Source organism: Sparus aurata, chromosome 9 (genome assembly GCF_900880675.1).
Source record: "Sparus aurata chromosome 9, fSpaAur1.1, whole genome shotgun sequence".
Classification (NCBI taxonomy): Eukaryota; Metazoa; Chordata; class Actinopteri; order Spariformes; family Sparidae; genus Sparus; species Sparus aurata.
Genome location: NC_044195.1, coordinates 5,296,563 through 5,310,275, shown reverse-complemented (window position 1 = coordinate 5,310,275; position 13,713 = coordinate 5,296,563). Strand labels below are relative to the sequence as shown.

The following is a 13,713-nucleotide window of genomic DNA, read 5'->3' as shown; positions in this document are numbered from 1 at the left end:
AAAATAAAAACAGGAATATCTCTTTATATTCTGTTATGTAGAACCCTGTACCCTCTCTAACACGTTGTACTCTTAATATACTTTAGAAAATCATGTCAGATTTGCTGCCTCTGCTTTGGATGTTATTTACCATGGCTATTGAATTAACAAAAAAAAAAGATTCCGTCATTAGTAAAAAGCACTTTGTACACCCTGGTAAATGTGGGCTTTTCGGTTACATTCAATAAGCCCAGCTGCTCCATTAAACCTGTTAGTGTTAGCCCTGTTCCACTGCTCAGTAAGTCCTGTAGCGTGATATTTGTGGGGATTCTAGTTGAGGTTGTTTGAGTCGCTCTAGAAGTTGTCTAGTTGTCTAGAAAGTCAGCAGTGCTCAGGTCAGTTCAACTAAATTACCAAAGACCTTTTTTTCATTTCATTTTTTCATTTGGGTATAGAACAATACAGACTCAAAAACCATGCAGGCACAGGTCGTAATACACACTACCACACTTCACCTACCCGTTCACCCACCTCGACACACTCACACACACTCACACACAGAGGTTTTTTCCTGGGGACTGGCTGGAGCTGTGAAAACTAAACAAAGCTAATCGCATTACTATCCTCTAAATGAGATCCAGACGGGTCCTCTCTCTCTCTCTCTCTCTCTCTCTCTCTCTCTCTCTCTCTCTCTCTCTGTCTCTCTCTCTTTCTGTCCCCTTCCTCCTCACTCTCTGCCGACCACCTTCCCTCCCCCCATATCTTTCTCCTTCATTTTCTTCACATTTCTCTTCTCCTTGGACTACTCTGCTCCCTCTCTCTCTTTGTTCCCTCTTTTTGTTTTCTTCCGCTCTGTTTATATCTCAGTTATATCTTTGATTGCAGTCAGGCCGAGCTGTGCTCTTAATTATCCGGTCATACGGGGGGAGCATCATTTAATCCACTATGAACAGAATGGACCAGACCCCTCAGGGTGGAGAAGAACCCCAGAGGATCCTAGGACCACCATGACAACGTTTAAAAACCCAAACTGAACCAGATAACTCTGTTATAACAGTTGCTGTACATAAATTATTATTATTTTTTTTCCCAATATGAAAGCGTAGTTTTCTACCTATATGGGCAATCTCATATTTATGTGAGGGAAACATCTTCAACGCTTCAACTCTTATTAAAGGTTTAAAGGTTCAAAGGTTCATTTAATTGTCATTTTACGACACACAGTTGCACAATGAGATGTAAGTAGTAGTCCCTTTATGCAACAAAAGAAAAAAAGAGACACAAGTAGCATACGTGAGTTATCATACAGGAGGCTCCAGTTCACATGTGAAAAATGTATCTGTGGTTCTGAGAGATGACATTTTAAGGCAATAATTTTCATATATTGTTCATATTAAATTAAAGTCATTACAGTTTTACGAGTAGTGCAACATAACATTTTCACATGTATGTGGTGTGAAATTGTCATGTGTGACAACAGGAGTTTTACATGTGAAAAAGTTCAGTTTTTGTAAGAGAAGATTTTAACGAGATGAAATAAAACACTGAAATAATTTTATGACAGAGAGGAAAACACAGAGCACATCCTCCTCTCTTTGTTCTTATTTTTCTGTCTCTCTCTTTCATACACACAGACACTAAAACACACACACACACACACACACACACACACACACACACACACACACACACACAAATAAACTCTTTCTCTCAGCTATCTTCAGCATGCAGCATCCACACATCTGAAAATAAGTCATAACAATTTCTCTAATGCCAAACTGGGTGGAAGCAAACGCGTGAATAAGCAGACAAACACAAACTCACAGAGGACACATGACAGCACACTGAGAAGTGGACATGTACATGTACCAGCTTGCATGCAAGCACACACCCACCCACACACACACTCACACGCTCACAGTGTGATGGTAAATGCATTAATAATTGATCCATCATTTTTGGTCTGCTGTTCAATGGGCTCTGCTTCTTGTCCACATTTAAAAGTAGAAATCATTGTTCCCATTTCCACATTAAAATTCCACCTCCCAGAGACATGCTTTTATGTGGCCGGCTGGTGGCTTGGCTCATGTCTGAGTGTGCCCATCCACACAAACGCAAATCCATACACAAACACACACTGATGTCTCTGACTCCTCTCATCAACACTCACGCAGACCTGCATGCATGGATGCCTGCACACACGCACGCACACACATACACACACGCGCGTGCACGCGCGAACACAGACGCACACATTCACAAATAAACGAGTACACACAGTAATCCCATTGTCCCATGCTAGAATAAGTCTTAATGGTGGCAGCAGCCTGCACACACATGCAGGGCTTCTTCCAAACTGGTTCCAGGTTCCACCCTTGGCACACACTGAGGTAAACCCCATAGGCCTGACTCACCCCTATCATCCTTCATTGCACCCTAAGGATCACCTCTTGATGAAAATCTGTCATGCTGTCATTTCGGGGAGTGCTCCACTCAGCTGAAACGCTTCTGAAAAGCTTATCTGGGAAAAAATGTGCAAGATGGCGAGCCTTTCTTGAAGGGAGCAAAAAATGGCAGCAATGAGTTTTATGCTTAGTATAAGTAAAACATATACAGTACTTTATGATGTGTAAATTTAAGTTTGTCTATAAAGCTTAATTTAATGCATCACTGAGCAGCAGGGTTTACTCATAGCTTCATACCTGTATGTTTGTTTCAAAATGGGGAAGTCGTGGCCCGTTACACTTCAACAAAGTCTGCTGGGGCAAAAAAAAGAAAGCGTGTGCTGACAGACAATGAGACAGGCTGTAAACAAGCCAACAGATGATCTAAACCACTTCATTCTGAGCTAAAAACAGGAGGGAGCACACCCAGAACATTGGCAATAATCCTCTATAGCACACTTAAACTGTGCACACAACAATGACAAGTATGACAGATCAATGTTGAACCAAGAAGATCAGTTTACTTGTCATGGGGATCAGAAAAATTATAATATTGGTCAATTTTGAATGCAGTTTAAGACCCATATTTACGTTTCTTTCTTTAGGCGATGACCCCTACAGCTGTAGTAATTATTACAGTAGCAAACGAGGAAGTCAGGTGACGTATAAAGTGCTTTATGATTGGGTGGGGACAGGTGGTTGGGGCAAACGAGCACAGGACTTTTGTCCAGGAGACTGTTTTTTGCATCCATTGTGGAAGTGAGAATGAATACTAAGTTTTTCTTACTTGCTACCACAGTTAAGTTACAATATGTACCTCAATTGACATACGTAAAGTTATTATAAACTTGGTCACGTTGGTTTCATCAACCTAAAGTAATTTTAAAGCCACATCTGAACCAAACTGTGTAAGGTCTGTCACACCTGTCCTGTTTTGGCAACAGTGATGTTGTTTTTGGAGTCTCTGGTTTAGTCGTTTAGGTATGAGGATGGAGTTAAGTTTTTACTCTTAACAAAAAACTTTAATTTTCAAAATGGTGTCAGGAGTTTGAAAGATGAACAAATTTACCAGGAAGAGTTGGTTGCAGTCAGAAAAATTGTCGGATTTAGCATAGTATTTTGCAATTTCTGGAATACCCCACCAAAAACCTTTGAGATCATCTTATGGCTGTTGTTTTTTGACCCAGCTGATTCCTTTAGAATGAACTTTGTTTATAGAGTTTATTAACAAAATGATACATACATAAGCAAGTTTGTCTTGAAAAAATAAAAATGCCGTAGAAGTAAGTGGTGAACAAAATGTAACAGCACCCTGACAGAACCAAGACTACAATTTACAGAAGTTCTGAACTCAGATGTCTAGTACGTTGCTGACCTGGTCTGCTGCAGTGACCCTTTGTGGCCTTTTAGACGTGGCACTCCAACAATGCTCTCTCTACCCCCCCCTCCCCCACTGACCACTGTTAACTGTTCACTGACTAAAGCCGTAAAGTACAGGTCTGATCCCATCCATTCTATAAAAGCCTTCAGACCCTTATAATTGAAATAAACAATATCTCCCAGTTAATTACTGGGCTGAGCTAATTAAAGAAAGGCCGTGGTCCTCGGCGGGGACTTTAAATACACCGCTGGGACACAAGAATGCAGGACACAATTCAAACAGGGAGAAAATAGCTGGGACTCTGTGTAATTTTGGTTGTGGACCGCAGGGGAAAAAATGTATAATTTAAGCCAGAAATTATTCATTTAACATAAACGCTTGTTTTAAAAAACAAAAAGTATTCATTTGAGAGAAGCTGGGTGTGTGTGTCTGTGTGTTTTGTCCATGATACTGCATGACTACATGGTATTCTAAACCAAGTTTATGTGAGCTTTAGGGTGAGCAAATGCATCCTAGCATGGGTTAAATAGAGTTTACAAGTGTGTGTGTGTGTGTGTGTGTGTGTGTGTGTGTTTGTGCACAGACACACACACAGTGGTCAAGTCGAGGCTCAGGGTTTTGTTTGTGTTGAGTTGTGATGTCCCGTTTGGTCTTGCCTTTGAAGCCCCTGGTGTGGTGCTCTCAGAGGGGAGAGCATTGATGTGGACAGGGGACCAATGTGGCTCGCTGTTTTCCATACACACTGATGACACAGACAGACAGACAGACAGAGACCTCCCCTGATACTTGGCAAAAACACTGGCTAAAAGTGCAACTAATGGCATTCATCTGCAAACCGTAGCGAACACTCACCATAGAATTCAGTGGGCTATTTTGGGCCGTCACTGCAGGATAAATGTGCATCTGTGTATTGTGTCTTTTCCTCACTCGCTTTAACAGGCTGGTAATTGCAGTTCTGATTTTAACAACCAAAAGACAAAAAAAAAAAAAAAAGATATACAACTTACCCAGCTGATAAGAATGAGTTCATAAATGGATTATCTTCTCCAAACTTTGTGAGCATTCTTTAGCAGAGATGATGCAAATTGTATGTCTCAGTGACCACGGAAGTAGTGTTCCTCTCCTCATTCATTCATTAAGATAGGGCCCTGGTCTTGTTAGCCTGAAGATAACTGCCTGGGGGAGTTGCCAAGATGGCTGCGGGCTGAGTGGCTGGACTATGGCTATGGGGGCTTTGATAAATAGTAATACTAACTTTTTGACAGTTTTGAAGGAGGTCATCTCTAGCCTGAAGAAGACTGTTGGTTAATGTAAATGTTGTTATTTAATAAAGCTTTTTTTTTTATCATAACTACAAGTGCACAACTATTTTCCTTAACACCTATAACCTCATCGTGGCCAGCACCTATCCAACATTAGTGTGCCTAATTCCCTAATTCTCTCCTCCTAAAGAGTATATCGTAAGGTATCCAAGACATCTTCAATCAAAATATCCTTTAAAAGAGCCATTTTTGTGGCAATACAATGATCTGCAGTCTCTCAGGAATCACTTTTATTTGAGTGTTTTTTTTATGTTCATGTTATGCTTTACCTAACTCTTGCACTGCTTTTCCGGTACCAATTTTCTGATAACATTAATGGTTCATTATTTTAGCACAGGACAGAAAGATGTTGCCTTAGTTGTCATTTACAATTTGTGTCTAATTTAAGTTGGCTATAAGTAAGCAATTCTTCAGAAATGGGAACTCAGCTAAACTATTCAACCAGAATATCTTTGTCACTGTATTTGGATAAAATATTATTATTATTATGATTAATAACAATAATAATAATAATAATAATAATAATAATAATAATAATAATAATAATAATAATCCCGTATTGGTCCGTTCAAATGCTATTGTGACAATGCACAGCTACAGAAAACACACTAGGTCACAGTTGAATCAGTTGTAATTCCCTAAAAACTGTCTGATTGTCTTTCTAGCCCCATCTGATATCTGTGATGCTGCCACATTATGGAATCTCATCAATTTAGTTGGTGTGTACATTGATCTGTTATCCTAACTGGATGTCTGTGCACACACCCAGGTAATAATAAACTGGAATTATATTTATATGCCCCTGTACACGTTCAGATTACATCTACATTTGGACCTCTGTGTTGTTAGACTGCAGGATGCGTCCCGTTACAATGTATGCCTTAAGTTTCAGATGGGGGCACTGTCCACAGACACGCTGCTCTGCTGGATGTGAGCTGAGAGAACAGGGAGGTGGAGGTCGAGAGTACACGGCCTGTTGCAGGTGGGCTGGATGTCTGATAAGAGCTGCTGGCCTTGAGGCAGTAAAGGGATTACCTGTGGCACTGTTTATGAGATGGAGAGAACACACACAAACACACACACGTGCAATCACATTGAATACACATTGGAAGCATGTCTGCATCCTCATGGGTCTGCAGACTTAATTCAAACGAGACCTGACGGGATGACAGACACACACACACACGCAGAGACACACGCTAACACTGGAGCGAGATCTCAAACAGATGGGGATCTCCCACCATTTTCAGTCTATTGCAATAGCCATGTTGCTTACTGTTACTGGGTTGTTACCATTTGTGAGGCAACTTCCCCAGATGGAATTTTCTGCATACTTGAGAAAAGACAGCAGTAAATGACACTGTCCTGTTGCAGATGACTACCATGTGTGCAACAATAAATTACAGAGTTTTTCTTTTCCTCCGCTTCATAAACATTCTCACACACACTGTTCACACACATACACACACACGCACACACACACACACACACACACACACACACACACACACACACACACACATGCTTGCCCCCCACACAAACACATAATGTATTTTGGTATTGCGCAGACATTCCTGTCCAGCTCTTTGTTGTGTCTTTAATGACTTTTACAGGCTCTGTCTGTGTCTTAGTTGTGTTTTTGAAACATTCCTGTGCTTATTGCCACTGTAACAGTACAGTGTCTGCTCGAAATAGACCATCTCACATCCAGTTTGCTTCTCATGCCGCTGATTAGAGGGAGCCTCTTCTTTCAAAGATCATTCTCGTCTTGACCTTTTAGTTGCATGCTGTTTAATTCTGAGTCATCGTGCCATAGTTTACAAAGTGAGAGACACTTGGTGGTTAGAAAATCATGGGTATTATTAATGGTCTGCATGAAGCCACCTTCATACTGACAAAAAGAGGTAGCTTGACGTCAGATATTTAGCTTTTTCATGATGGCGTAATGACAGACTTTTTGAGAATGCTAGTATTCTCTATTTCTCTGCCCAGCCTAAAAAGCTGGTCATCCTTACAACTCAGTTTTATATATTCATGACACATGATTGTTGTTAAACATCTCCTCCATGTCAACGACCGCAAAGTCCATTGGCATGGTATTTCTGTGTGAGGTTTGAATTCATAGGTTTATTGGCTGTGATGGTATCTCTACTATCATCGCCCACTGGCAGAGGTAGAATATATAAGGAGAATATTAATACCACTCTCATGTCAGTACGGTAAATATATAGCTGTCTAGCTTAGTGTAAAGACTTAAGACTGAATATGAGAAGATGAGGAGAGAGGAACACTCTTACATTTGTACTCTAAATATTAAGCTTTATATGCAGCCAGTTAGCTTAGCGTATCTTGGCATAATGACTTGATACAGGGGGAAAACAGCTAGCTTTTCTTAAACTAACAAATCTGCCTAACAACACCTCTAACGATCACAAATTCATTCATCATATCTGTGTTTAACAGGAGCAGAAGGACAGCAACATCCGGACGTCTCCCATATTGTTAATAAGTGAGCTTTACAGGTGTTGGAAGGGAGATTTTGTTACCTTTGGACAGAGCCAAGCTGGCTGTTTCCATCTGCTTCCAGTCTCTATGCTAAGCTAAGCTAACTGGCTTCACATGTAGCTTCATATCTATCTACAAGCGGATTCTCAGAATGTTCAATCCTTAATCCCCTCCTCAGGGATGCAGGGACAGATTTATAAGAGTAAGAAAAGTTTCATAACCATAAAAATGCTACGTCATGAGATCATGAGTTAAGCCTCACCTCTACCTAGCTTGAATTTAGGGAAACAGTTTCTATTGTTGGTTCAAAGCTTTTATGATAGTCACAAACTCTGTCCATGTCTTTTCTCAAAGCTTTGCATTTGATCTCCCCGTCAGATTTGATTCACAGACACATTTTGTTTTTTTTTTCCACTTGCATTGAAAAGCCATAGTGTTCGTGGTGAGAACGTGGTAGAATATTAAATGTGTTTGTTTTTCAAAGATTTCAAGTTCTGAAATGTCTTTAAAAGTATGTGCAGAATAACGAGATGTGACAGTAGTGGTGTTCTGGTGTTTGCGGTGTCTCTCTGACTGACCGTGGGCCTGAGCGGCTGAGCTGTGGGAGTAGCCGAGGGCCAGCAGAGCCGTCTCCACCAGCTGAGAGAAGAGAATATCCTTCCTGACCAGAACAAACTCAGCATGCTCCTCTCTTCCCTCACATCCGTCTGTCTGAATCCCTCCATCCGACTGCTCTACAACACAGAAGACTGGAATCATCAGACCTGCGGGGAAGGAAGGGGAGAAAACAACAAGAGGATTCTTTTAATGTCTGGATTTTATTGTCTGTGATCCCAACACAGTTTATCCCTCATAGACAGCACACATGTGGATTGCATTTATTGTGGGTACGGTTTGTAATCACTTCATCCTTTTGTTTTACACTGTTGAATACTGCAACACCTGAAATTCTCAATAAGCTACAATCAAGCAAAGATGTAAAGCAAATGATATGCATTCCTAAATGGACTGTAACAGCACTGTTCAATGTCCAACAGCAGACATTTCCAGGCATTTAATCTAACAGCCTATTAGATAGGCAGTCATTGGAATGGCTCCACTGATAGATATGCAAAGACTATACAAATAAAAAAAAACTCACACTGACATGACTGCCACTGTCATTAGAGTATTAACAGATAAAATAACTAAATATTATTGATTTTAATGTACTAAATAAATCTTAGTACATAAGAAGAGAACTTGAATGGACATGAGACTGTGAGTGTTCAGGCCAGAAAAGTTTGGATGAATTAAACTAGAGCTCTCACACACACACACACACACACACACACACACACACACACACACACACACACACACACACACACACACACAGGGTAAAAACCCTGACCAATTCAAAGCAGCAGATATGGAGGTTTAAAGTTTTTAACAATTATATTAATCATTAACTGCCACCAATTTAAGTAAATCCAGAGAATCTTTAAACCATTGAGTCTGGACATGTGTGACAGACAAATGTTGACAGGTGGGAGGAGACAGGATGTAAGGAGTGTCCAGTTCACAGTTTTGTACTTCCTACCAGGTTTTGGAACACTGCAGCTAAGCACACAAAGTCTCACTCTACTTGTGACTTGTTAATTTAAGTACATTTTCGTGTTATAGCTTAAATATGTCACTTAAAGATATAAATTGTAAAACATGGCCAAAATGTGCATGTGGCTCCAAAACTATAGGGGCCAGCATATCAGCAGAGTGACCAGCAACTGATGCTCTTTGCTAGCTATCCTTGGCTTTAGCTAGCCACCGTTAGCTTATTAGCTCTTTATATTATTGTAATACTGTTATATTATTGCTCATGGCTCAGTTAGCGGTGGAGCTAGTGCCCCTTGGGGTTTGCCTGGACAGAGAATGTGAATCACAGCGGGAGTCACATTGTGAGAGTGAACATGGCTGGCATCTACACAGCAAGATGGGACAGAACTCGTATGGTTGAATTTTTTTGCTCAGTTAGGAAAATAGATGTAAAAATATTTTGTTTCTTGAAATTGTGTTACACTTCTGAAATGGAGCAAACTCACCGCTCACATCCATCTTTACATAGATGTCCTCGACATAAAATCAACACTGTGTTGTTAATGTTGGTTCATTTTTTGACTATTTAAAACATTCAGGCCATATCTCACACAGTGCCTCTTTAATAAGCAATGTAAAATAACCTTCCTCTTCATCCACAGAGTTAACAGAGGCCCACTCCTGATGTGTCACATTTGAATTTGCAGTCTTGTTTTTTTTTCTGCTTTGTTTCTGTGATTCAAACTTTATTTGAATGACCTCTTGCTGTCACCAAGATTGACTTCAGCTTTCATTTACCAGTTAACTAAAAGGTGAAACCAATCGTCTGACTTCAAACAATACAATAGTTTTGCCCATGTTATATTATGTTGTTCTATTTTTGTTGCAGTATACAACAGAATGCACTCTGAGGCAATAATCATATACATGGAATGCCACTCCTCATGCTTGTATATTAGCATTTGTCGCTTCTAGCTTGTTTATTACATTATTGCTTATTTATTTATTATTTATCCCCATTAGCTCTACATTATTAACAGAGCAGTTAAACCTTTAAACAGAGACAAGCACTTGTTCTTCCTCAGTGTTTTCAGTAGCTGGTCACATTAAGTATCCACTTCCAGCATATTCTCCTAGCATCCGTGTCCTTTTGGCTCCTTGCACTAATATCAATCCCTCCTCTCCAATATCAGCTTTTTCCTAAAAGCCTTTTGGTTTTGGGCCACCTGTCAACTGGCAATTAATTAAAGCTCTCTGAAGAAATGATGGAGTGAGAGCATTAGGCAGCGTCCCAGGACTAATAATACAGAGCATGGCAATGTGTTTTACTGCATGGGTACTGCACAATAGCAAACACACACACACGGCCCTGCTCCCAGCACGCAAACACACACTCCACCATACAAAGATATGAGGTGCACGCAGCATTAGCCCCACACCCCAACCCAGATCCATCCCACCCGTTGTTTTAATCAGTCAATTCCTATATTTCTATTTCCTCCTCATTAATCACTCTGCTCCCAGTCCTCCAGGCTCTCATGGAGTGAATTACACACTGGAGCACCGTGCCAATTCAAGTAAGTGAATTTCCCCCAACAGGGAAATATAACTGTCAACACAGAGCAGCTCCCTCTGACCAGCTCTCTCTCTCTCTCTCTCTCTCTCTCTCTCTCTCTCTCTCTCTCTCTCTCTCTCTCTCTCTCTCTCCACCTCAGTCTGTCTTCTCTTATATCCAGTGTCCTGTGATTTGCCCACTGACTGTATGATCTGGTTTGGATGATACGATGTTGCCTCAAACCTCTAATCCCTCTAATATGTATGGGGATGAGTGAACGGGGACATTAAAATAAGATATGTGTGCTCTCTGTGAGTGTCTGCGTGTGTATCTGTGTGTGTGTGTGTGTGTGTTTGTGTGTGTGTGTGTGTGTGTGTGTAGTGTAAGTGGGTGTGTATCTTGGCAGCAGTTCTTGGGTGTGAGAGTCACAGCATACAAGTTTGTGAATGTGGACATATGGTGTGTGTGAGAATGTAAATCTGTGTGTGTGTGTGTGTGTGTGTGTGTGTGTGTGTGTGTGTGTGTGTGTGTGTGTGTGTGTGTGTGGCCCCCTCCTCGTGGCAGCAGTGTGGTTTGGAGGAGACACGTCGAGTTTCCTGTCTTCAAAGACAACCCGTCATTATTACAGGCCAACCATCCATTCAGCACAGGAAACCCCTTCCTCCTTCCTCCTTCATCTCTCTGTCCCTCCCTCCATCCCTCCTCACTTTTCTCGCACAGAAGTGTTTTCCTCTTCTTTACATTTAAACATTTATTCATTCTCTCATTTCAACCCATTGCTTTTTCTTCTCTTCTGTGGTCAAATCTGAGCTCCTTGTGAATTTGTAAACCTTGTTCACTGATTCAAAACCTGCTGCCAGGCACTGTGCAAACGTTTTTTCTTACGCTTACAAAGATCCCAGTATCTTGCAGACATATTCAATGATCAATTTAAGGGGAAATTTGTATAGAATGATGCGCATAATATCTACAATACTTCTGTTTGATCTGACAGTGCAGCCTTAAAGGAGAACTTCGGTCGATTTAAACATGCAGCTTCATTGCTCAAGCTACCCTTGACTTGCCAGTACAGAAGACGCGAACACATTTGGTCCAACCATTACAGAGCTCCGTGAACGGAGATTTAGCATAGACAGCTAACAGCATGGGGTCAGAACTTTACACTGTGTTTTAAGCATCTTAACATGCTCCACATCTCACACCAAAAGTTATGCAACATCAGCAGACACCTTAGCACACAGCACTGTAGCGTGTATGACTCAAACTGAATAAAAAATAGTTAAAACAGTGTGTTTGTGCAAGGAGCTACTTACCTGTTTGTTGACATCCGTGTCTTCCAGTAGCTAGACCAAACTAGTCAATCCGTCGAGCGTGCACTTACTCCCTCACTGGCGGAGACGGAAACGTAATCCAGCATTTTCGTGTTTATGTTCATAATGTACATGTCCATGTTACAGCCTGTCATGAGCCATGAGCCTTACAATAGCCTGTTAAGCCTGTTAAGTGCACACTCGATGGATTGACTAGTTTGGTCTAGCTCCTGGAAGACGTGGATGTCAACAAACAGGTAAGTAGCTTCTTGCACAAACACACTATTTTAACTACTTTTTTATTCTGTTTGAGTCATACACGCTACAGTGCTGTGTGCTAAGGTGTCTGCTGATGTTGCATAACTTCTGGTGTGAGATGTGGAGCATGTTAAGACGCTTAAAACACAGTGTAAAGTTCTGACCCCATGCTGTTAGCTGTCATTGCTAAATCTCCGTTCACGGAGCTCTGTAATGGCTGGACCAAATGTGTTCGCGTCTTCGGTACTGGCAAGTCAAGGGTAGCTTGAGCAATGAAGCTGCATGTTTAAATCGACCGAAATTCTCCTTTAAAATCCTCAGCTCTTTCAAAGCAAATCTGTCAGTCAATATAAACTGTAAAAGTGTAGTATATAGTAAGTAATAGTAATAATATTATTATATAAATAATAGTAATAGTGTACCAATTCTTCTGTTTTTATATATAAATAAGGTTAAAGGAAAATCTGGAATTCAAGAGAATACCTAAGCAATTTCTGTAAACATGTGGGAACACAAACACCCAGACTGAGGGATAAGAGCCCACACACATGCACACACACACACACACACACACACACACACACACACAAACAAGAAATAACTTTCACAATGAGTGCAGGGATCGATAACCCAGAGTGAGTTGTATAAATCTTGTTTATATGGAGCAATCTCCTTTATTTGGTAAGCCTGTATTATACAGTTCCCCCCAGACTTATAGATTAACAGTGCAGAAGCAGCTTGGGTTCTCCCAGCAGTGCTGCCCGCTACAACACAGCACTCAGAGCCAAACTCAGCTCAACCCCAGGATGTGGTTCACTGCAGAGCCAAAGGCTGTCTTTGGGTTTAAGAGCTCCAAAACCTCTGACACCTGGGTGCAGTGGCAGGACCTGTTTGACATGCTGTCATTCAGCTCTTTTCTATTTAAGCAAAATTCAGCATTCCAATAATCTGGGCGAAAAGTGATTTTTACCTTTGGGTTTACTTCTTTCTTTTTTTCATTTTTTTTAGGAATGTATGTGTATCCAAAAACCTTTCATAAAGAAAGTTTTGTCTGAATCCAAACTGAATGCAAATCTTCACCAAATTCACAGAAGAAGCACCTTTCTATTCAGTATTGTTATGTGACTACTATACACCTTTCACACTGGTTAAATTATCAATTAAGACCCTCCAACATCTGGAATTTGTCTTCAATGAAAATTGGTACAATCAGCGTTTACTCCTGTTTCAAATGACTGTGAGTGTTTATCAGCTGCAACTCTCATCAGCTCTGATGTAAACACAACACCCGGGTGGACTCGCTAATTTTCTACCTTTGTCTGGAGGGATGATATGACTGTGTCGAGGTTCAAGCAGCGCTTGAACATCGTTCAGCCGGTGAAGA

At 40.8% G+C, this 13,713-nt stretch overlaps 1 protein-coding gene across 3 annotated transcripts in view; it reads right to left on the bottom strand.

Annotated features, from left to right (window-relative positions):
• Window positions 1-13,713, bottom strand: part of satb2 (SATB homeobox 2) — a 52,636-nt gene that overhangs the window by 24,538 nt on the left and 14,385 nt on the right. For all 3 annotated transcript variants that reach the window (XM_030427655.1, XM_030427656.1, XM_030427657.1), the window contains one exon: window positions 8,210-8,395. In XM_030427655.1, the coding sequence (XP_030283515.1) occupies window positions 8,210-8,395 (186 nt within the window). The remainder of the gene's footprint in view (window positions 1-8,209; window positions 8,396-13,713) is intronic.